This window comes from Eschrichtius robustus, chromosome 14, assembly GCF_028021215.1.
Source record: "Eschrichtius robustus isolate mEscRob2 chromosome 14, mEscRob2.pri, whole genome shotgun sequence".
Taxonomy (NCBI): Eukaryota; Metazoa; Chordata; class Mammalia; order Artiodactyla; family Eschrichtiidae; genus Eschrichtius; species Eschrichtius robustus.
The window spans coordinates 42,104,056-42,126,735 of NC_090837.1; the positions used below are offsets into that span (position 1 = coordinate 42,104,056).

The following is a 22,680-nucleotide window of genomic DNA, read 5'->3' on the forward strand; positions in this document are numbered from 1 at the left end:
CAAACAAACTGAATTTAAGCCCAAATTTCCCTTGGAGAGAGATGCTTTATTAGGCTCACTTATTCATCTCCAGTTCTCAGATTTCTCCTGATTCAGCTACTGGAGATGAAAGTTTTGTGAGAAAGAAAAAAAATATTTTAGGATTCATTAAGACATATTTTCTTAAGTATATAACTTCTGCCCTCAAAGCAAGTTGAGAATGTAGACAGGTTTGTGAACTCTTTACAAGTACTAGTACCATTTACTAGAGACTCGTCATACATATCAAAAGGCTGACATAGAGAGGTTTTATTTAATATTAAATCATAAAAGTTTCCTCTTGATTCTCTTATAATTCATTACATGTTGTATCAGAATTACTTCAATAAAACTGATTTATCTCTAAAGGGCTGTAAGGGTAGGGAGAGGGCTCTGTCTTACCCATTTGTATCTATGCAATACATAACGTAAATATTTACACTCAGTCAATTAATGTGTGAATGATTCATACCTGTTCATTGTAAAATAAAAAAATCTTTGCTTCCTTCCACTTCTCTTTAGATGAAGGCTCCTGTGGAGTCACAGTGATTCCCTTTTGTTTATATTCCTAATCTATCCTTGTAGCTATTCTTCTGTAAAAGGAATACTGCACATTCTGGTAGTGTGTGTTTCGTCTACAGAACACCCTCCCTCTTATTTGGGTCATTTCAGTTACCCTGTATCTGCCCAAATCGCCTGGTCCTTTATCACTCTTATTCCAGTGAGATATATTACCTCCTGTCCTCCTACTCCCAGCAGTTTTTTTTTTCGCTTCTCTCTTCCTCCCTATTTTCATTTCGGGTTCTGCCTTCTCTCGTCCATCCCTTCCACTTGAACCGCTTTCCTACTGAAGCGTGTCACACCACCCTTCTCTTCTCCTTCAGATTGCTTCTAAAATCCCACCTGCTCCGTAAAGCTTGTTAGCAATAACACCCACACAACAACGTGGGTGTTTACTTTTTTATTCTTGTTGCTTGTACTCTTCAACAGTAAGTTTTTAAGGATAGAGGTCTGTTGCTTTGACTTTACCTATTCTAAAACATACTGTGCAGTTACCATGTATGTAAATATATAGGTGGTGGGGTTCTTTTAATCCCTTGATTTAACTGAAATTATTTGGATTTCTTCAATCCCTCCTCATTCATCATTCCAAAAATATCTTTTAAAAATAGAATAAAATGCCACCATATTCTTCATATTTTCAAAGGTACTAGCACAAGCTTATATAGAATATTGGGGAGTTTGAGAATTGAGAGGGACAAGTGAATATTTCAATTTCCTCATCACAGACAATCAAAGTGAGGTCCCCAGAGAGATGAAGTGTCCTTGTCTGTGACTCAGAGAAAGTGACTCACAGAAATCTCTAGCAAGCCTAGAACTCTGGGTCACCATGAATACACCCACATTTATATGATGGGTGTGCACATTTACTAAAAGGAATTGGTAACTACTGCCACGCTGGCTCGTTATCCTGCTTGAAGCTTACTGTGTCTCCTCCTGGACGTGTGCTGCAGAATGGCTTTCATAGCCACCTCTCCATCGCTGGTTCTTTCTACTACCTGCTGCCTTCTTTGGGGGGTACTCATTTCTCAGTGTCTACTTTTAGCTTGGAATTTACTATATTATATTCAAAGCATCTATTCACATTACATTCTAAGGTCTCCTGTCACTTAAGGAACTATGCCTTATTTCCCCTCTACAGCTCCATCACCCAAGCACACTGCCTGACATGGAGCATTTATGAAGGAGTGTCTGAACCACACAGAAGAGAACTGATTTGGGCTTTTTATAAGTATACTCAAGAGTAAGTGTTTTCAGAGAAATTTACTGGAGGGAACCAGATTGCTGCCACCAAAAACACCTAAATTCTGCATAGTACAACCAGATAAGACCCAGCCTTCCTTCAGATTATCCCAGAAAATTAAACTGTGGCCCTGAAAAACCTCTGCATAATTATCATTGATAACATATCTTATAAAGCTAGACATTTTTCAAATTAAAAATATCCCAAAATATAAAAGAAAATATGGGGCCCTTTCCCAACAGGGCCTTGAGAACATTACACTACAGTATAGAATACGAGGGGAAACATTAAGAAAAAGATGGTAATATGAAATTAGACATTTTATATAGAATCTGTGCAAGGCAAGCACTGTAATATTTTCTCGATATTCTTTAAAAGTCCAGGTGATAAGTCAGTCATTCTTTTAAAAGACATTTTGTAATTTCAATGTGACTATCCTTACAAGGCATTTGAGAATATCCATTTTTCCAATCCTGTCAACTCCTCACCATCTTAATATGTACATGCTTCACTATATGAGGGTATATCTGCTTTTAGAAGGTTTAATTCTTTGCCAAGAGAAACATGAAACAATATCTATGATGTTTGTCATTGTGTACTCAGTGTCTTTGCACACTGCCTGCCACGTGTCTGAAACTCAATAACTGTTGAATGAATGAATGAACTAGATGCAAATTAATATCAGCAGTTGGGGAATGTCTGCTTTGGAATCGTTTAAATTTGTATAACAAAATGATATCAATCCAGATCCAATTAATGGTGCTAAAAGGATCTGTCTTCCACCAAAACGATTTCAATTTTCCAATCCTAGTGGGTATAGACATTAAACTTAGAGGGCTTCCTGCCAGTTTTTCAACTATCTTATCTGGTCATGTAGTCCTCCCCTCCCACCCTTCCTTCTACCCCCCCAACTCTTTCCACTCTTCTGTTCTTCCTCTTACTTTTTCTTAAAAAATGATCTTTATTAAACATGTGGTCGCTTTCATAATTAAATTTGTATTTCTGGACATTTCTTTATCATGAGCTCTTATGAAATCAGGAAGCTCATTTTTGCTTCCTTAATGTAAGCCACACTTATAAAATACACAAGATAATCCTTAGATTTATCTTAAGAGGAGTACATTAACATCAGACTTTGTCAAGCTAGGTTTATCAATGCCACTTTGATTTCTAATCATGGTATATCTTTGCTTCAAAGTATCTCTCAATCACTTACTAGTAATTTTTAAAACATAGTAAGTACCCTGTTACAAAAATAAATCAAGAGGTTATGCATCTAAATTATAAATCCTGTCCAAGGACAAAAACAAAAGCAAAAATTTCACCACTTTTCTTTCCCCAGAATGTAAATATATTTGATCCATGAAGAAAATGGCTAGTGAGTTTTAGGCAAACAAATAATAGTTCTTTAAAATTAACCACCTCTCAAACTATTCACTTGCTTCTTGAGCTTAGGAGAAAGTGTCTTATTTTGGTATTCACTTACTATGCCTTTCATTTACAATTTTTAACTTTCTTAGATATTATTTCCCCAAGATTTTTTTTGCTCTCCTGCTCTCCATGATATGTTTCAATCCAATAATACTATTGGACATTTTCGATTTCTTATCTATAATTCCTTTTTCCACCTATACTCTCATCTATTTACACGTTTTTCTACCTTTTATATTAATTGTTGCCTGATGCTATCTCTGAATAATAGTTTATCTTTGTGGCTTTTACATTCTCTTTGTCCCTTGGATTTCATTGCTTCTATATTTGTTTTAATATTTGATTATGCTTTTCTATATAATCAACTTTGTAGACACATGATGACTGATTTCAATGCATTTTTACCAAATAATCCATAGTTCTAGTATTAGATAAAATTATTCTAGATTATAGTAATAAATTAACTGAAGCACATTTTAGATATAAATTATATGAATGTGTACATACATACATAGGGATATGTGCTGACTTATACACAGATATTATATAAATGATGTACCATATGCAACATTTGTCAGGTGCTTCAGTTTACCAAGAACTTTCTTACAAACATATGATCTGCTCTTTACAATAACACTATAAAGTAGGCAAAATATGGATTATGCCCATGTTAGCAATGAAGGAACTCAAGCTTAGGAAAGACTAGTTAAGATCACACAGATGGTTCTGTCAACTGTTATTTGAACTCGGTTTTTCTCTAAGTACAATATTTTCTTCTACTACGTTATGTGGCTTATGCGTAAACTCTCCATACCCATAGGGGCAATCTCGGAATAACAAAACATGTTCAGACTCAGTTGAAGGCTTGCTTATGTAATATAATGTTTAATTGAACAAAATCAATCTTTTGCCTTGACATGGGGATTTTTTAATAGGATTTCACCTGCCACTCAATCTCTTTACGACACGAATTGCATAGTCTATTACATACTTAGGAGAAGTCTTATGTTCTATTTATGTGTGGTTCCTTCTTTGTTTCTTTTTCCATTTGTTTTAATCACCAGCTTTCAATTATTTACAAGTGTTGACTGAGAACCTATGATGTGTTAAGAAACTCTCCTGAGAAACACAGAGGATACCATGCAGCCCTGCCTGCACCCCTCACTCTGGCTCCCTGTGCTGCAGCCATGCTTACCCCCTTGCTATTCTTAAGCCTGCCAGGCACACTGCTGCCTTCGGACTTTTGCTTGGGAGTTCTTTCCACTTTGCTTCCTCTTTACACAGATACCTGCAAAGCTAACTCCTGCCTGGTTATTTGCTATCTCCTCTGAACTACTTTAGCACTTCACTAGTACTTCTATTAAGGCACATATTCCATTCTACTTTATACTGTATTTATTGCTATACATTAATTTTTTCCTAGTAAACTATAAGCCCTCAGGGGGCTACACTGGGAAGAGAGACATGTATTCAAAAAACCATATTCGTATAATGCTCATCCTCTTTACAAACCTGATAGCCTAATGCCTTGTACATTGCAGGAAATGAATAAATTTACCTTAAATTGAAGCACCAGACGAGGAATAAAAAGTTAATGCTATAGATTAATGTTCCCCAAAGTGTGAGATATGCACCACCTCAAGTATAAAGCATGGATATGGCTCTTTCTAATTACACAAAAGAAAAAAGTCTCACTAAGATGCTAATATGTCTTTAATACCTCTACAAACCTTGACAAACTTACTTGTAACAATGAAAGAACAGGTTTCAGACTGACAAACCTTTGCAGGTATGAGTATAGCTAGAATTTTTAAAACATTATTTTGTATTAATTGTATTACTTTTATATTTATCTTATATTTATGATAAGTGATACTGATTGCATACTATGGTTCTGATTATTTTGCTTTTTAAGTTAAATATTAAATGCTTACAAACAGTAAACATAAGTAATATATAAATAGTAACTATTAAACAAGCACCTGTGTGCCCAACTTAGCTTCCTGTGTGGTCTTCTCAAACCATCTATTATTCTCTGTCTGAATTTGCATTTCCCATATTACTGATGAGGATTAAACATTTTCACATGTTTACTGGATCTTCATGTTTCCTCTTTGTGAAATGCCTGTTCATGTTAATTTCATATTTTCTTATTTGGTGATTTGAGTTCTCCTGTTAATTTGTGGCTATTTCTTATCTATTTAGGAAACTAATACTTTTTCCAACTATATGTGTTATAAATATATTTTATTATCTTGGAGCTCTTATTTTTGCTCACTTTATGGTAACTTTTGGTAAACAGAAGTTATTATTTTTAATGTAGATGAACATATCAATCATTTTATTTGTGATTTATACTCTCTGGGTCTTATTTGAGAAATCTTTCCCTAATCTAAGGTCATAAAAAATTCTATTTTTTTCTATGATTTATGGTTTTGTTCTTTCACACATTTTTACACACGTGAGTAGGGGCTCAATTTTATTTTGTTTTTCTCTATGGCTAACAAGTTGAATACTACATTCATTCCCCCACTGAGGTGCAAAGACAGCTCTACTCTATTCAGTCTGATATCTCTTTCGGAGAATCTCTATTTTGTTCTGTGGACAAATATCATGTCATCCTAATTACTGCAGATTTATTATAAATTGACTACAGAGTAGGACAAATCCTACCCCGCCTGCTCTTTTTCTTCAAGAGTATCTTTGCTATTCTTGAACTTTTGTTCTTCAGTATACATTTTTGAATCTGCTTGTCAAGTTCCAAAAAAAAAAATTTTTTTTTAAATACACTTTAAAACCTGTAGAAATTTTCACTAGAATAGCTGTGAGTCCACAGATCAAATTAGGGATAATTGAGAGCTTAACAGTATTGAGTCTTCCTATTCCTGAACAAGTTAAATCTGATCATTTATTTAGGTCTTTAACAATATCTTTTAATAATGTTTTATCATTTTCTCCATAGTGTTGCACACCTTATAAGATTTATTTCTAAGTACCTATTTTTGAGCTTATTATAAATGGAATTATTTTAAAATTCATATTTTCTAACGTTTCTGGTGATGAATAAAAATCGAATTAACTTGTATGATTTGATTTGGTAGCCAGCAACTTTTCTAAAGTTTTATTCATTACAATAGTTTGTCTTTAGATTCTTTGGATTTTGTTTTACAAACAAACATATGACCTCTAAATGAGTTTAATTTGGTTCTTTTCAATTTCAGTGTTACCTGTTTTTTTATTAGTAAATTCATTTTTGTTTTATCTTATATTGTTGGTTAAATCACCCAGGAAGCCTTATTAGTGATTTTATTATAAAATAATAATTGCATTAAAATTTCGCCACTAATGATGATGCTTGCTGAAGCCGATATTTTAAACAGTCTTTATAATGGTAAGGAAATTACTGCCTATCCCTAATTAAGTGTTCTTTTTGATCACAAAAGTATGTTGAATTTAGTTTTTGCTGCAACTCTTGAGATAAACATATAATTTATCTCCTTTAAACTGTTAATGTGGTAAAATTAATTAATTGATTTCCTGAGGTTGAACCCACCTTGTATTCTTGTGATAAAATCATTTTGGTTATAGTATAAAAATCATTTTTTACCAGTGTGAATTTAGTTTGTTTACATTTTGTTTAAAAGTTTAAAATATAAAATCATGAGTAAAACTGGCCTAAATTTTCATTTTACATTTTTGTCTGGTTTTGACATCAAGGTTATACTAGATTCATTAAATGAACTGGAGTGTTCCCTCTTTTTATACTTTCTGGCACAGCTTTGGAATTATGTGTATGTTCTGGTATTTTCTTTGTGGGAAGGTTTTCAACAATTTATTAACTCTTTAATATTTATGGAATCATTCTACTCCTCTCTCTTTTTCTTGAGCCAGCTTTGGTAACATATCATCCTAAGACTGTTCCCATATAATCAAAATTATCCAGTTATTAGCATAAAGTTCTTCACAGTATTATCTTACTCTTCTTTATTTTGTGTGTTTTTGGTGCATTCTGTAAAATTTTTATTGAGAAATAACATATGTATAGTAAACTGCTGTAACCTTAAGAATATGCCTGATTTACGGAATTTTACAAATACCAGTGTAACCACCACATAGATCTAGATATGGAACATTTCTAGAATGTTTCCTTCCGCCCTTTCCTAGTTGATACCATCCCAAAGGTAACTATTCTGACTTCGATTATCAGAAATTAGTTTTGCCCATTCTTAAATTTTATACGAATGGAATTGTGTAGTAGGATGTGTGTGGTTCCTTTTTTTCATCATTTTGTATATGAATATTCCAGGTTGTTACATAGTGGTAGTTCATTCTTCTTTATTTGTGTAGTAGTCCATCATATGAATGAAATAAAATTCATAATCATTGTATGAATGTATTTATACATTTATTCTATTTTGACAGACACTTCGACTCCCGCTTAAAGCTTATATGCAAAAGCTACTATGAATATTCTTGTTCATTACTTGTTAAACATGTGCATTCATTTCTCTTAGATATAAACCTAGGAATAGACTTGATGGGTCGTAGAGTAGGCTAGTAATCAACTTTAGTATATACTGCCCAACAGTTTTTGAAAGCAGTTATACAAAATTATACTCTCACCAGTAAAGTAAGAGAGTTCCAATTGCTCTTCATTCTTGCAAAAAAGAATTTATGTATTCTTTTTTATTTCAGTCATTCTGATATGTGTAGTGGTTCCCCTACTATCTTTTTAACTTCTGCACATGTGAAGTTATGGCTCCCCCTTCATTATTCATATTGTTTATTTCTTGTTGTTTTACCCTGATTAATCTCACCAGAAGTTTGTAAACTTTGTTAGTCATTTCAAAAAATTAATGTTTTACTTTGTTGGCCTCCTTGTTGTTTGTTTTACATTTCATTACTTTTTGCTCTTAGCTTTACTATTTCCTTCGTTTCTATTTTTTATGGGTTTGTTTTCTTGTTCTGTTCCTAATGTCTTAAGTTTGATTTTTATCACATTGATATTAAGCTTTTTAAAATTTTCTAATATGTATTTTTATGTTCTAATAACTTTCCCTCTAAATACTGCTTTAATTTATATCTCACAAGTTTTAAAATATAGTTGTCTTTCAGTTTGAAGTGTTTTTAATTGCTATTTCCATGCCCTCTTTGTTCCATGGGTGGTTTAATTTTGAAATGTATGGGGTTTTGGGAACTTCCCTGGTGGCGCAGTGGTTAAGGATCCGCCTGCCAATGCAGAGGACACGGGTTTGAGCCCTGGTCCAGGAAGATCCCACATGCCGCAGAGCAACTAAGCCTGTGCGCCACAACTACAGAGCCTGTGCTCTAAAGCCCGCGAGCCACAACTACTGAGCCCATGTGCCGCAACTACTGAAGCCCACGTGCCTAGAGCCCACACTCCACGACAAGAGAAGCCACCGCAACGAGAAGCCCACGCATTGCAACGAAGAGTAGCCCCCGCTCGCCACAACTAGAGAAAGCCCATGCACAACAGCAAAGACCCACCGCAGCCACAAACAAACAAACAAACAAACAAATAAATAAATAATGAATTTATAAAAATAAAATAAAATTTATGGGGTTTTAAAAAATAACTTTTTTATTTATAATGTATATGTATTGTGGTCAGAAAATGTGATTTGTGAGATCCTAAACTTTTAAATCTGTTGTGAATTATGATAGGAAGAGAGTAAAAGAGATCAGTTAGTTTACAAGGATAAGACTTGCACTGGAGAGAGAACGCAGGAGATGCAAACAGAAGAGAAAATACAGCACCTGGAGAGTGACCGACTCAAAAGGTTAGGAGACCAGACAAGATTTAGGAGATACATACAAAGTTTCAGACAAGAATAATTAGGAGAATCATGGAACACAGACAAAAACTGGAGAGATAAAAAAGAAATTATGATTTGATTTGATCAAATGGCTAGCACAATGTTCAACCGGTAATGTCAAACAAGTTAACTGAAAATCTAGGACAGGGCTTAACGAGAGGTTACAGGTTGAAATTTGATATTTCACTCATCTGTATGGGATAATAATTCAGTAATAGGAAATGAGGGTAAGGGAAGAAAAAAACATATTAAAAATAGAACCCTTAAAAACATGCACATTTAAAAGGTGAAAAAATATATACAAATAAGGAACTGGCTATTTAGTTTTTTTAAAAGTATTTACAAGGTTCTCATAATTAGGCTGTTAAATTTCTAGAAACATACAGTACATCTACTAGAAAACTGCATCTATATTACGCAGAGAGGGGAGCCATCCAGTAATAAGAGATCCAGAATGTAGCTTTCCATTTTCTTTCATTATTCAAAAGTACCTTAAGTAGATATTCACTAACCTCTACTTCGATATAATTTCAGCTAAATGTAAAATGCTCCTGCTAAACAGAATTCTACCGCTACAGAGGGTGATTTCAAACTCTTTGGCCTAGTACTCAATGGACAAATATGAGCAATTCAAGATTCATGGTGGTATACAAAAACATTCTTACTTCTGAATTCCATATGTTCTAAAAGACACTGTATGCATATGGAAAGCATCAGCAAAAAATCCAGAACTGGAAGTAAGTACAGAAAATCTAGGGATGGTAGTGGTAGCAAATTCAATGTGTGATGCAATGATCAACGCTTGGTGAACATGGGACTAGAGATAGTGGATGAGAGGCAGCTGCTTCCATGTTCCACACCCCGATACTTATGCCAGGGGTCATTAACCCCCTGTTCTAGTGCATTGTAGATGCCAAACAAATACTGAGCACAACAACAATAAATCTGAAAGCAGATTAAACTTGGAAAAGCAACTAAGTCTATTTCAAGAACATCTTGAGTTTTACAAATCTATTTGGTCATGTAATTTTTCTACTTAATTTTAAGCTATTGTTTATTTAGAGGAAACTTAACTCATTTATTTTTGCTCCTTTAGCTTAGCAAAACTTAATACCAGCAATTTGACAGACAAAAACTTTGACATTTTTCTTTCAACCTCATATGGAAATTTTTATTATACAAAACAAAAAAGAACTCGGGAGCTTAAGCATGTCAACATGTACGTTTCTATTTTCAGTGTAAGAATTATAAGGGAAGAATACTGACTTTGAGACACACTTAAAACAGACCTTCACACCGAAGATGATCTCTGAATTGTTAGAACTTTCAAGCCTTTTAGCTTATTTAATATTTTTAGATCACACCTAATTTTAAAGCATCTCAGTACTTTTGGGTAAACTTGTCTACATCTATGTGTATTAGTTACTAGATATACCTGCAAATACATCCAAAGATGGAGTATACACTACTTTTGTCATTTTGAAGTACTTACACTATGTTCATTTATTCAATTGATATTTATTAAGCTCTTATGTTAAGCTGTTGGATGTTCATAGGTGAGAAAGGGGAGGAAGGAAATAAACAAGTAAACAAAAACGACTATTTTAAAAGAAAATCTTCAGAAGGAAACCAACTTTGATAAGATTTTCAGGGAAGGCCCACCTGACAGCCGAGAAAGAACCGGTGGTACAGAGAGGCTGGCTCAGAAGTGCAGGCCAAGTGAGGAAGGAGCACATGTGAAGACTCCAAAGCAGAACCCCCCCCCCCACCCCATCCCCCTGGAGGCTGGGAGGCTGGGTGCAGTGCACGAGGAAGAGCCAACCGGGACAAGGTGAGGGCAGCCAGGCCGGCCAGGATATGCATGGTCTCACAAACTGGTGAGAGGTTGGAATTTTATTTGAGGGAAATGGGAAGCCACTGAAGAATTTTATGTGACATCATGAGATTGACATGTCCACAGGCCTCCTTCCCACTTCAGCATGAAGAATGGATGGGAAGCAGGCAGAAGATGAAGGAGAGTACTCTCTCAGGAGGCCAGAAATGACTGTAGCCTGGACCACAATGATGGCTTTGCGGATGGAAACAAGGGGATGGGATACTCACTGGAGGTGGAATCCACAGAACTTATTAATAGATTAGATGTGTGGAAAGAGGGAAAGGGAGGAATCAGGAGTGAGTCCTGGGTTTCTTGCTCGGGTAATTGGGTGTAGGGTAGATCCCTTTACCAAAAATGATGGAAGTTAGGAAAAAGATAGGCTTCAGGAGAGAGAATCAAGAGCTTTTAGTAGGTACACGTTACACTTCAGAAGTCTAAACGAGATACAAATGGCAAAGTCAAGCTGCCAGTAGAACACAGTAATCTGGAACTAAGAGGAGATCTAGGCTAGAAACATAAATTTGCGAATTCTTAGCAAAGAAATAGTTGCAGCTACATGAATAGAGGAGATGCCTATGGAGAGAGTTGACAGAGAAGTAAAAGAGGACTAAGGTTGAGCATCGAAGAATTCCTACACTTTTAGGACAGGCATAGGACGAGAAATCTCCAAAGGCAGAAGTAGGAAGAAAACTAGGAGCAGGAACGCCATGAAGTCAGAGAGAGGCACGGCAAGGCAAGAATTGTCCACCCTGCAGAGTGCTACGGAGATGAACCTGGAGACCACTGGCAACCTTGGCAGGACAATTACAACTTCCTTGAGAAAGCAGACGTTGAAGTGGAGTGGGATAATATCAGCAGACCCGTACACGCTCTGAATATCTAGAACAGCACTTCAGTAACAATGAAACAAGATTTGAGTCCAAATGCGGTAAAAATATAAACAGCAATCCTACAGTTAACACACGCAGAAGAACAACACAAATTTATTTAATACCTTCAGGTTCCAGTCACTGTGTCAGGTGGTTCTTGAATGAAACAAAGCCAGGCGGCCAGCTGTCCTGCCATGCCATACTGCCCTGTATGGGGAAAGGCTCTGGGAGAGCCACCAGCCAGACACAGCACTGAGGCACCTGCCTACGATGGGCCTGGCGTTAGCATAGGGCTTAGGAATATCAGATTGAGTAAATTCTTGCCCCAAGGAATGCAGGGGAAGAAAAGAGAAATGTACATAGATAATTATAAAGCACTGTAACAATTTTCACATGAAATTTATAACATATTGTATAGACAGGGCATTCCAGGAGAAGGGAGATGTTTGTGGTGATAAGCTGGGGTCAGAGGAGGCCTTCTAGAGTAGCTGATCTCCAATTAAAGGGAAAGATGGACAGCCTCATGGAAGACAGAGGGCAGTCAGGAGGAGAGGGATTATTTGGGCAGAAGGAACTGGACAGCCTTAGCAAGATACAGAGGCAGCATGTTGTGTGCGGGTTAATTAAAGCACCTCCAAGTACAGAATAAGGTGAAAGCTAAGGAAAGAGGGAGAAATTTTACCAGGGACCTACAGAGTCTTATATTTCACAATAAAAGGGTTATGACATCATCCTATAGGGATGGAGGTGCAGAGCACTTAAAATGCTCCAAATAGGGAGGGGCATGTTATTCAGGTTTGTGTTTCAGATAGATTGTTCTGGCAGCTCTGTGGGGATGGATCTGAAAGTATGAACACTAAAGTCAGAGGGAACAGTTACGAGGCTGCTTCAGTAGTTTAGAGATTGAACTTAAAATGTGGTAAGAGGATGGAGAAGAGGGGATTGATTCAGAAATACATATGAGTAGAAATCGAGATGGCTGGATGGCCAACTGGATGTGGAGAAAAAGAAAAGACTAAGGAGATCAATGGATCCACAAGTGAAATAGAATACTTGAGAAAAAAAGCAGGTTTGGAGAAAGGATGATTTCTATTTTGGACCCATTGAGTTTGAAGTTCACAGGAACATGTGAGTGCATATATATCCAGCAGGCAGCTGTGTGTATGAGTCTGAATTTCAGAGGAGAGGTTTGAGTCAAAGACACCTTTTTTTGGGCAATAGCTTCACTGAGGTGTAACTCACATGCAAAAAGTCACTACTTTACATCTGGTGAGTATTAGTAAATGCATACAGTCTTGTAACCACCAGCACAATCAAGATACAGAATATTACCATCAGCCCCCATAAGTTCCCTCCCGTCTTTTGGAAACACCATTTGGAGAGTCATTGGTAAAAGGTGGTGGTTGAAACCCTGGGAGTGGATGAGGCCACGTGAAGCGGGGGGGTCAGTAGAGTGACAGTAGCAATGGGGACACTATCTTGCAGAAGCAGGGAGAGGACAGAGAGGGCTACGGAACATTCAAAGAGGCACGAAGGGAAACAGGAAGGAAGACAGAGGTTCAATTAGGAGGGAATGGCCAACAGTGATAAGTACAGAAGCAGGTAAACTACGATAAATTCTCTTTAAAAAAAACCAAAAGCATTATGTCAGTCCACTAGGTCGGTAGAGACCTTAGAACAGTCAGTTGAGGTGCAGCAATAGAAGCAGAAGATCCATTGAGGAGGGTGGAGGAAGTGAATGACAAGAGAAAATAAGACTGCAACACCGAGAGGATTTTATGAAAAGGACAAGGATGAGATTGCAGCTAGAGGAAAGTGCCAGTGGAATTACGAAAAGAGAGTCTTGAGTCTGGAGTTGGGAGACCTGGATTCTCGGAGTCTCTTGTCTACCACTTATTAACTGTGACCTTAGACCAATCTCAATTTATGTGGGTCTGTTTTGTTGTCTGTAAAATAAGGCAGCTTACTCAGATGATCTCCACTGTCCCTTCTAGCTTTGATTCTGTGGCACCGTACAGGCATCTAGAAACATGGAGATAATTTGTAACCCTTGCAAGAGCAATTTCAACAGAATTGTGGGGATGATGTGAATTGAAATGTGAATATATCATCCCTCAGAGAAATCTGGATATGAAGGATCTTAAGGAAACCATGGCAGATGGACACATGCTTCCAATATCATCATGAGACAACATTTTGAGGTCCATATAGGGCAGCACCTGACCAGGGAGCCAAGCCAGTGTCAACGAACTCCAAAAGAAGAACTAACATTTACTCAACACATAGTAAATGTCAGTAAGTCTGCGAGGTGTTTCACGTGTGGAAAAAGCTAGATGTCCAGTGTTCTTTCTCTCTCAAATTCTCTCTACCATTTATGGAATCACTGCAGGTACAAATTTATATCATAGTCAACCTTTGAGGAGGAAATAGAAATGATTAGGTTCTCCCAAACAGTTTATTCAAAACAAAGTCTCCATGGCAAATTTAGACTAATAATTATAGAATTTTGGTACAAAGAGAACATTTTTCACAAATTCAGAAATCAGCATGCAGAAGAAATGGGAGTTCAAATTCAGATCTTCTGTCTTTAATTCCAAATTTCTCCATCATATGACAGCTACCTAATATTATTCTTCTTTAATTGTCATATGCCTAGGCTTTCATCTATTTCTTGGATTATATGGGTTTATATAGTACTTATCCTTCCCTAGATTATATCTAAATCCCTTTTAAATAGGTACTCTAGTCTCGACCAAGTAACATTCTCTTCAGTCTTTGAAAGATGCATTCCAGCATCTATCAATACCCTTATGTGACTGTAAGTCATAGCCCAGAAAAATCTAATCTGGTTCTTGACAACATCTAGGTACTCAGGTTTTATTCTCTTCTTTTCTCTTCTGAAGCTTCAATCCTCAGCAAGAAGAAGAGATGAAAATACCACCTACATTGCTAAGTCCTTCAGTTCCTACCTAGGACATCTAAGTCAATGGACATACATGTGATACTTCTTTTTGTGATAAAGTTTAGCCCCACATGGCATGCCTGTCTTTTGGCAAAGTCTTATGTAATAACTTTGCCTTTACTTCCACTGGTGAAAAATTTACATAATACTCACAATGAGAGGTCGTAGAAGCTTAACTTGGCTAACAAAAAATGGGAACAAATTAATATTTATTACATGTCTTTTTCTTGCCGATGCATTCTTTTTAGGCTCCTTTTCGTAAAACTTTACATATGTTTAGATAATTTTCTATGTCAAGTCCAAATAGTATGGTCTACTTTACATTTTTTATGGTAGAGAGTATCAGAAAGGAAGTGGGCACATAAAATTTTATGACAAATAGTATAATAAAGAAAAAATAGTAACAATGGTGAAAATGTTGAATGGATTAGTGTACTGTTAAGGCACAAAGAAAAAATGTACAACTGAATCTTAATATCTGGTCAATTAAGGACACTGCTACAAGTTACTAATCAGATTTAATAAGGAGGTACTCTTTTGCATGGAGTCATTTTTAACCTTCAGTAGCAGGTGCTTAAAAAACACTATTGTAAGAATTACAATTAAAAAGTACTTTAACGTACTTTATATATTATTTTATGTAAGTGAAGCATATAGTTAAGCTTTATAAATTATCATTAAGATTTTAGGTATAATTGAAGACTTGACCATCCCTTAAAGATAAATTTTCCTAATCAACTCTAACCAAATTAACAGATAAAGACTATTCATATGTCCTCCTTCATTTTTAAAATATTTCACCTCAAGTGGCATTATAATATAGAGCAATTTAGAAATACCAGAAAATCTAAACCATGAACAGATAAGAAGAAACAGGCATTTGCCTCTCCATAAACAATCTACTAAGACACAAAAGCTAGATTTTGCTTGGTTTTAAATGCACACATACCACCACAGTCACACACACACACACACACACACACACACACACACACACACACACATACACACACAGAGATTCATTTTAAATACCTTTTATATACTATTTAAATTAAACCTGAATATAAAAACTCTTCTATATATGTTAAGCATAACAAGACAAAAGAGAGGAATACTTTTCTGCATAAACTTTTTAAGAATTCTTGTTCAAAAGCATTTAAAAATAAAACATTTGGGGGAGACTTGGGGAAATCTGAATATAGACTTATAGATGATAGTATGGATTTATTTAATTTCTTTAGCTGATTTCAATAATTGCCTGAGCTAATGATATTGTGGTTAAATAGGAAAATGCCCTTTTTCTTAGGAGATATGTTATCTACAACTTACTTTCATGTAGCTCAGGTTAATTAAAAAGGTTGCAAAGAGAGAGAAAAATGTAACAAAACGTTCATATCTGATAAACTTGTGACATGGATACACGGACACATACATATGTTCACTGTGTTATTCCTTTAACTTTTCTATAAGTTTAAACATTTTTGAGATAAAAAGTTGGAAAAAGTAATTCATTTCATATGATTACAACTAGAAATATTTGTTTCAAAAGAAACGATTTGATCCAACACATGAGTCATGAGCCATTATCAAAACAACGTTCTTCCAGTTTGAAAGGATTTCGTTTATTTAGATGAGAGAAAGGTGCGGATTTACTTGAGGAGGAGAGAGGGAAGGCAGCTTCAAAGTTTGGGAGTTTGCCTGTCACACAGATGCACATTTCAGGAGGATGGGCTCTGCGTTTGTCTTCTCAGCTTTCCCCTACCAGCTGAGTGATGGCTATCTGCAGGGAGATGCAGGGGGACCTTGGAGAGGGTGTGAGTGCAGAGGCAAGATAAGGAAAAAGCAGTGACCCCAGACTGAAGGGAGATAGGTCTCCCTGGGGTTTTCATCTGGATGGATCTCCAGATAGGGGCAGGTAGGGAAGGGGAGAGAGCTATTAGAAACCAGGTGATAAAGCATAAAGAAATGATAATAAAATGAGCCATCCTCTGCTCAGCTTCAAGGAATGATGACTTACAAAACTATTTCACTGTAAATGAACTTGTTTTTCAGACTCATTATGGGAAAAAAGACATGAAACGACTCTTCAACTAAGAAAAAAACACAAAACATGTTCACTTTGAAACCCAAACCCAGAGCGCGAAGACTTGGGGAGAGTGCCTTTAAAACAAATGTTAACCGCGTGGTGCTTAATAAATGTAGGGGCTTTTAAAAAATCCTGTTGTGGGGCTTCCCTGGTGGCGCAGTGGTTGAATATCTGTCTGCCAATGCAGGGGACACAGGTTCGAGCCCCGGTCTGGGAAGATCCCACATGCCGCGGAGCAACTGGGCCCGTGAGCCACAACTACTGAGCCTGCACGTCTGGAGCCTGTGCTCTGCAACAAGAGAGGCCACGATAGTGAGAGGCCTGCGCACCGCGATGAAGAGTGGCCCCTGCTTGCCGCAACTAGAGAAAGCCCTTGCACAGAAACGAAGACCCAACACAGCTAAAAATAAAAAATAATAAATAAATAAATAATAAAAATAAAGGAATTCCTTAACAAAAAAAAAACAAAAAAAAACACTCCTGTTGTTGGAAACATCTTCCTCACTACCCAGAAGACAAAGAGAAACAGTGAGTGTCGACAACACGGTATTAAAAAGCCACCCCTACCCAATTTGTTATCCACAAATATATATATTCTTTTTAATTTACTCTAAGCCAGAGTGTTGGCTCCTAGCATCTTACTTTCATGTCATTATCTCTCTGCCCTACACACAAGTCATAGCTGGGGATTTCAACTCGCAGTGAAGCTACGCTGAGATTCCAGATCTCAGGTAGTGTTGGCATGAGTGCAGGTCTCTTCAGTCATAGAGAAGACAGTATCCTAGGGAGTCTGGAATTAGTCCTATTTTGCACCATTCAAGCCAAAATGCTGCTTATCGAGAAGCAAGTTAATTGCTAGCTAATGGCTATGGGGGAAAAGCACCACCGCATTTTGATCCAAGCATCTCTCGGCACCTGACAATAAATAAAGCTGAGCAAAGTGTAAACGTAAAGTGGAGACGGATTCTCGAGGAGGTTAAAGAACAAACGTTAAAAAGGCGAGTTTACCTCATCCGACTGGGAGGGGCTGATTCTGGGCATGGGCGATACTTGCGGCGTTTTCAACTGTGTGCTGTTGCCGTCTGGCACCAGCTCTCGGTGGACCGTTTGGATGTGGTTCTGGAGTTCATTTTCAGACTCAAACTTAACGTTGCAGCTGGAACAGCGCGTCTTCAGCGCCCCGGCCTTGCCCTTACCCTCCATGGCGCTCAGGTTCTCATTCTGGCCCAGGCCTGGTCGACTCGTGCCGGGAGGGTTGCTGATGCCCGGGCTGCCGCTCTTACTGAGATTCACGCAGCCGGCACACAGACCATATGGCAGGCCGTTGATGTCAAGTTTCACCAGATCTTGCTTGGAACGGAATTCCTTGAGGCAGGACGCGCACTTGTACAGTTTGGGGACATGCTGGCCACGCCCCGTGGTCTGGACCGCAGACCCGTTGCCCGTCTTTTGCATGTGGAACGTCCCGTGGATTTTGAGTTCTAAGGTGGAGGTCACCGTCTGCATGCAGACCACACAGCGAAATCCCGTCAGGGAATTCCTCAGGTCGGGGTGCATCTGGCAATGCTCTAGAAACTCCTCTTCGCTCTGGAGCGGCATCTTGCAGATGCGGCAGTTTCCGGTATCGAGGCTCTTACTGTGCGTGACTTTGTGTTCGGTCAGGGTCAAGAGCGAGGGGAAGCGCTCCCCACAGATGGGGCACATGTAGTGTTTGACGGGGCCCAGGTGGGTCTGCATGTGTTCCCGGAGGCCGTTTTCCGAGAAGAAGGTTCGAGAGCACACGTTGCACTTGTAGTTGCCTTTGATGAGCTCGGCTTTCTTCTTCACGATGGCGCTCTCCCCGGGCCGGATGTTGTGGTCCCGCAGCTGGTGGTTCTGCAGCAGGGTCTCCATGGTGTAGGCCGCCCCGCAGATGTCGCAGCCGTACATGGGCTCCGAGGTGTCCACGTCCTCCTCGCTCCCGTCGTGACTGTTGTGGGACTCCTGGCTGTTGGTCAGCAGGGTCTGCAGCTCCACCTCCTCCTTCTGTACCTGCTCCGAGGCCCCGTTGGCGCCGCAGTTGGGCGTCTTGGCGTCGAACACGCAGTGCTTCTCCCGCAGGTGCTTCTCCAGCAGGATGATGGCGTGGAAGGCTTTGCTGCAGAACTTGCAGTTGTACTTCTTGCTGTGGGTGGTGATGTGGCACTGCAGCTCCACCTCGGTGCCGAAGGACTCGCCGCAGAAGATGCACTTGTGCACCTTGCCCTGGTTCTCCAGGTGGTTGTGCTTCACGTGCAGCTGCAGGTCTGTCTCGTTGCGGAAGTCCCAGTTGCAGGACGTGCAGCGGTAGACTTTCTTCTCGTTACTGTGCTTCACGGCCAAGTGGAGCTGGATGGAGACCTTCGAGTCGAAAACTTCTTGACAGAGGGTGCAGCGGAAGAAGACGAAGGTGTGCATGTCCAGCAGGTGTTTCTGAAGGTCGTCCACCGACGTGAACTGCTTGTCACAACTCTCGCAGATGTAGTACGTGGAGGTGATCATAAAATGAATGGTGACGTGCTTCAGCAGGGATTCTTGGTTGGGGAACTCCTTGTTGCACTGAGGACAGGTCAGTTTCGGAAGCACGGTGTCGAGATGAGTTTTCAGGTGAGTCTGAAAGCCGTCCAGGGACGTGTACTTAGCACCACACTGATTACAGATATACTCTCCCGCCGGCCGCGCGGGCGCACCTCCGACCGCCTGCATCATCTTAAGAGATGTCTGCTCTATGGCCACAGGAGAGAGGGGGCTCAAGGCCCGGGATTTCTTCCCGTTGTGAATATAATTCAGGGCCAAGGGAATGTTTTTATGATTCTCTTTGATGTGCTTGTTCAGTTTAAGAACGCTGTTGAATATTGGAGAATTTGTACAATAGGAACAAGAATAGACTTCTACGACTGGTTCTTTTGGAGTCCCGAGCACTGGAGACCCAAATCGGGAGCCACTGAGGTCGCAGTGGACCTGCCTTATATGCTCTTCGAGGGAAGAGTCAGTGAGGAACCCCATGTAGCAATGGGGACAGAAAAAAGCGTTGCTGTCCTTAGCCGCAGGGTTGGCGAATCCGTGAGAACATCGGATGTGTTCCTGAAGGGTGTTGAGGTCGTTGACAACTTCGGAGCAGAAGTTGCACTGGTAGACTATGGCGGGCATGGCAGACACGATCAGACCTGGGTCCTGAGCTTCGTGCACTTGCTTAAGATGTTCATTGAGGTTATAGAGGGAGGGCAACACCTCCAAGCAATACTGACAAATGTGGGCCTGCTCTGGCTTATCTAAATGCATAGTCTTCAGGTGAATCTGCAGAACCGCCAGACTCGAAAACAACTGCTTGTTGCAGTAAATACAGCTGTAGGTGACTTTTGCCTGTTTACTGGAGGGGACGGTCATGTCCGGGGTTTGCTGAGAGGCCCGCTTCCTCCCTCGACTCTTGGGGATGGGCGGGGCGGCCTCCACCATGGTCGAGCTGTCCACTGAGAGGTTGGAGTCCGGAGTCGTGCTGGACACGGAGGTGTAGCCCACTGTGACCAGGGAAGGGCTGTTGCTGGGGTTGCAGGACTCTGGTTGCTGGTGACCGTCCATGTGGCTGTACAGTTCCTCGACGGTGTGGAAGCTCTCGGAGCAGATGCTGCAGGAGTTCTTCTTCTCCCCGCCGTGCATCTGCTCCATGTGGTTCATCAGGGAGGCCTCCTCCACGAAGAGCTCGTGGCAGTAGATGCACTGGAGGGCCGCCCGGTCCTCGTTGGGGGAGCACTCGGGGTGGCACTCTGCGATGTGCTTCTGGAGGTCCTCCGGGAAGTCAAAGCCTTCCTCGCACTGACTGCACTTCTGAGTGTCCTTCATCTTCCAGTCTTCCATCCTGGAGCCGCCCTGGGGGCCGTCCTTGTTCCTTTCGTGAACCTGCATGTGTCCGTGTAAGGAGCTCGAGGACAGGAACCCACGGCGACAAATGGCACATTTATATGGCTTGTTGGACGTGTGAGTCTTCAAGTGGATCTTCAGGTGATCACTTCTGGAGAACGCGGCATCACATTCGCTGCAGTGGTACTTCTTGTCTCCGGTGTGGAGCTTGATGTGGCGATCTCGGCTCCGCTTGTGTTTGAACAGCCTACTGCAGTAAGTGCATTTGAAAGGCAGCTTGTCACTGTGACTCTGCTCATGGTGCTTTAGGTAGCTGAGACGGCTGAACGACTTGTCACAGAACTGGCATGGATAAGGGAGTCCAGGGCCACCTTCTTCCTCTCCAAAATCGCAACCTTCTCCGTGGCTGGGGGAAGTCTGGTCCTTGCTCGAAGGTGAGGAAGCTGGCCAGGAGCAAGTGGGGTCATCTTCCACATCCACTCCATCTGCAACAGAAAGCATCGGAACATTTCATTTTCCGTGTTGAGAGTTCAAGAGTGAGTTTACTGTACCGCTGTGAGAGTACTGTACACAGGGTGGGACCAACGAGAACCTTTCAGGGGAAAAAAAAAAAAAAAAAAAAAGGAGAGAATATTTGAGTGGAACACTTTCAAATCTGAGCCCCAAGCTTTTATTCTACATTTACTTTTCACTGGATTGTAAAATATAAAAAGATATTAAATAGTTCTGTGCCTAAATTACCCTTTTATTACTTTTTATCATTCTTCTTTAGAAGCAAGGTATATATTATGCATTGACAATTTTATTAAAATGCAGATTTTAATATATTTAATGTTTCTTTTGTGTTCATTCTAAAATGATTTGCATATTATGTGAGCATCTGAAGGACCAAATGAAAAGAGGAAATATTACAGGAATGATTTAAAATTAATGCAGTCAACCCAGATGTCTAATATTTAATAAAAAATTCCCTCTGCATTTTGCTTGTTTTTATATAAAAAGGCAATTCTGAAGACCAAAATCTTTTATGGGGTTCTTATTGATACAGACCTTATTGCATGCAGCAAAAAAATATTAAAAAGTAAGCACATGAAAGAAGACAGAAAACACAATAATAATTATGTCTTGTGTAATAAAAGACAACCAGGATTTCTTCAATAACTGTAAGATTCGAATGGCATAGGCCAGAAAATGGATTATTAGATGTTAGAAGGGTACTGCTAGATATTACATGTAGCTAGGATCAGCCAGGATCAAGAAAAAAAATGAGAGTTTCACAAGGGCCAGATTGTAATAGTGTATTTTGTTTGGAAAGTTCAAGAGGTGGCCCACCATTTCTTCCTTTTGCAAAAGCTTCAGCAGCATGAACTTCCTTAGCCAAACAGGACCTGCACTTTGAGGTGAGCAGAGACAAAGCAACTTGTGAAAAACTGGAAACAGGAAAAGTGATAAATGATTATGCTAAATGCTGAAAGATTTATGGGTAACAAAGAGAAGACAAACAAGCCTGAAAGCCAGATATAACCTTAGCAAGTTATCCATAAAGTAACTCTACTTTATATTAGGTGGTTTTTTAACCATGTTTGTCGCTAGTGTACACTCTTACTTCTGTCACTTTCTTAATATTCAAGTGGAAAATGAGACCTTCTCAAACAGGTTGTAAAACCTCTTTCTGGCTTTTCAAAACAATCTATCATTCAGGATCGGAAGACATTGTAAAAGCTTTTCACTCTCCTGTCCTGTGCAAGATTTTTCATAAAGGCAGACAAGTAAAGACCATGGAGTGTGCCTGGTGGAGACAGTGATTCTATTAGAATAATAGGTTCAATTAGAATATTACTGGGGTATTCTAATAAGATGCAATTAGAATATGATCAAATACATTTTAAAATTCTTCAAAGCTAAAGTTCACTAGCAAGCT

The 22,680-nt window shown here is 39.2% G+C and overlaps 1 protein-coding gene across 8 annotated transcripts in view; it reads right to left on the bottom strand.

Annotated features, from left to right (window-relative positions):
* ZNF521 (zinc finger protein 521) overlaps positions 1–22,680 on the bottom strand; it is a 287,757-nt gene that overhangs the window by 142,124 nt on the left and 122,953 nt on the right. For all 8 annotated transcript variants that reach the window (XM_068563426.1, XM_068563423.1, XM_068563421.1 and 5 more), the window contains one exon: positions 17,892–21,244. In XM_068563426.1, the coding sequence (XP_068419527.1) occupies positions 17,892–20,804 (2,913 nt within the window). In that variant the 5' untranslated portion in view covers positions 20,805–21,244. The remainder of the gene's footprint in view (positions 1–17,891; positions 21,245–22,680) is intronic.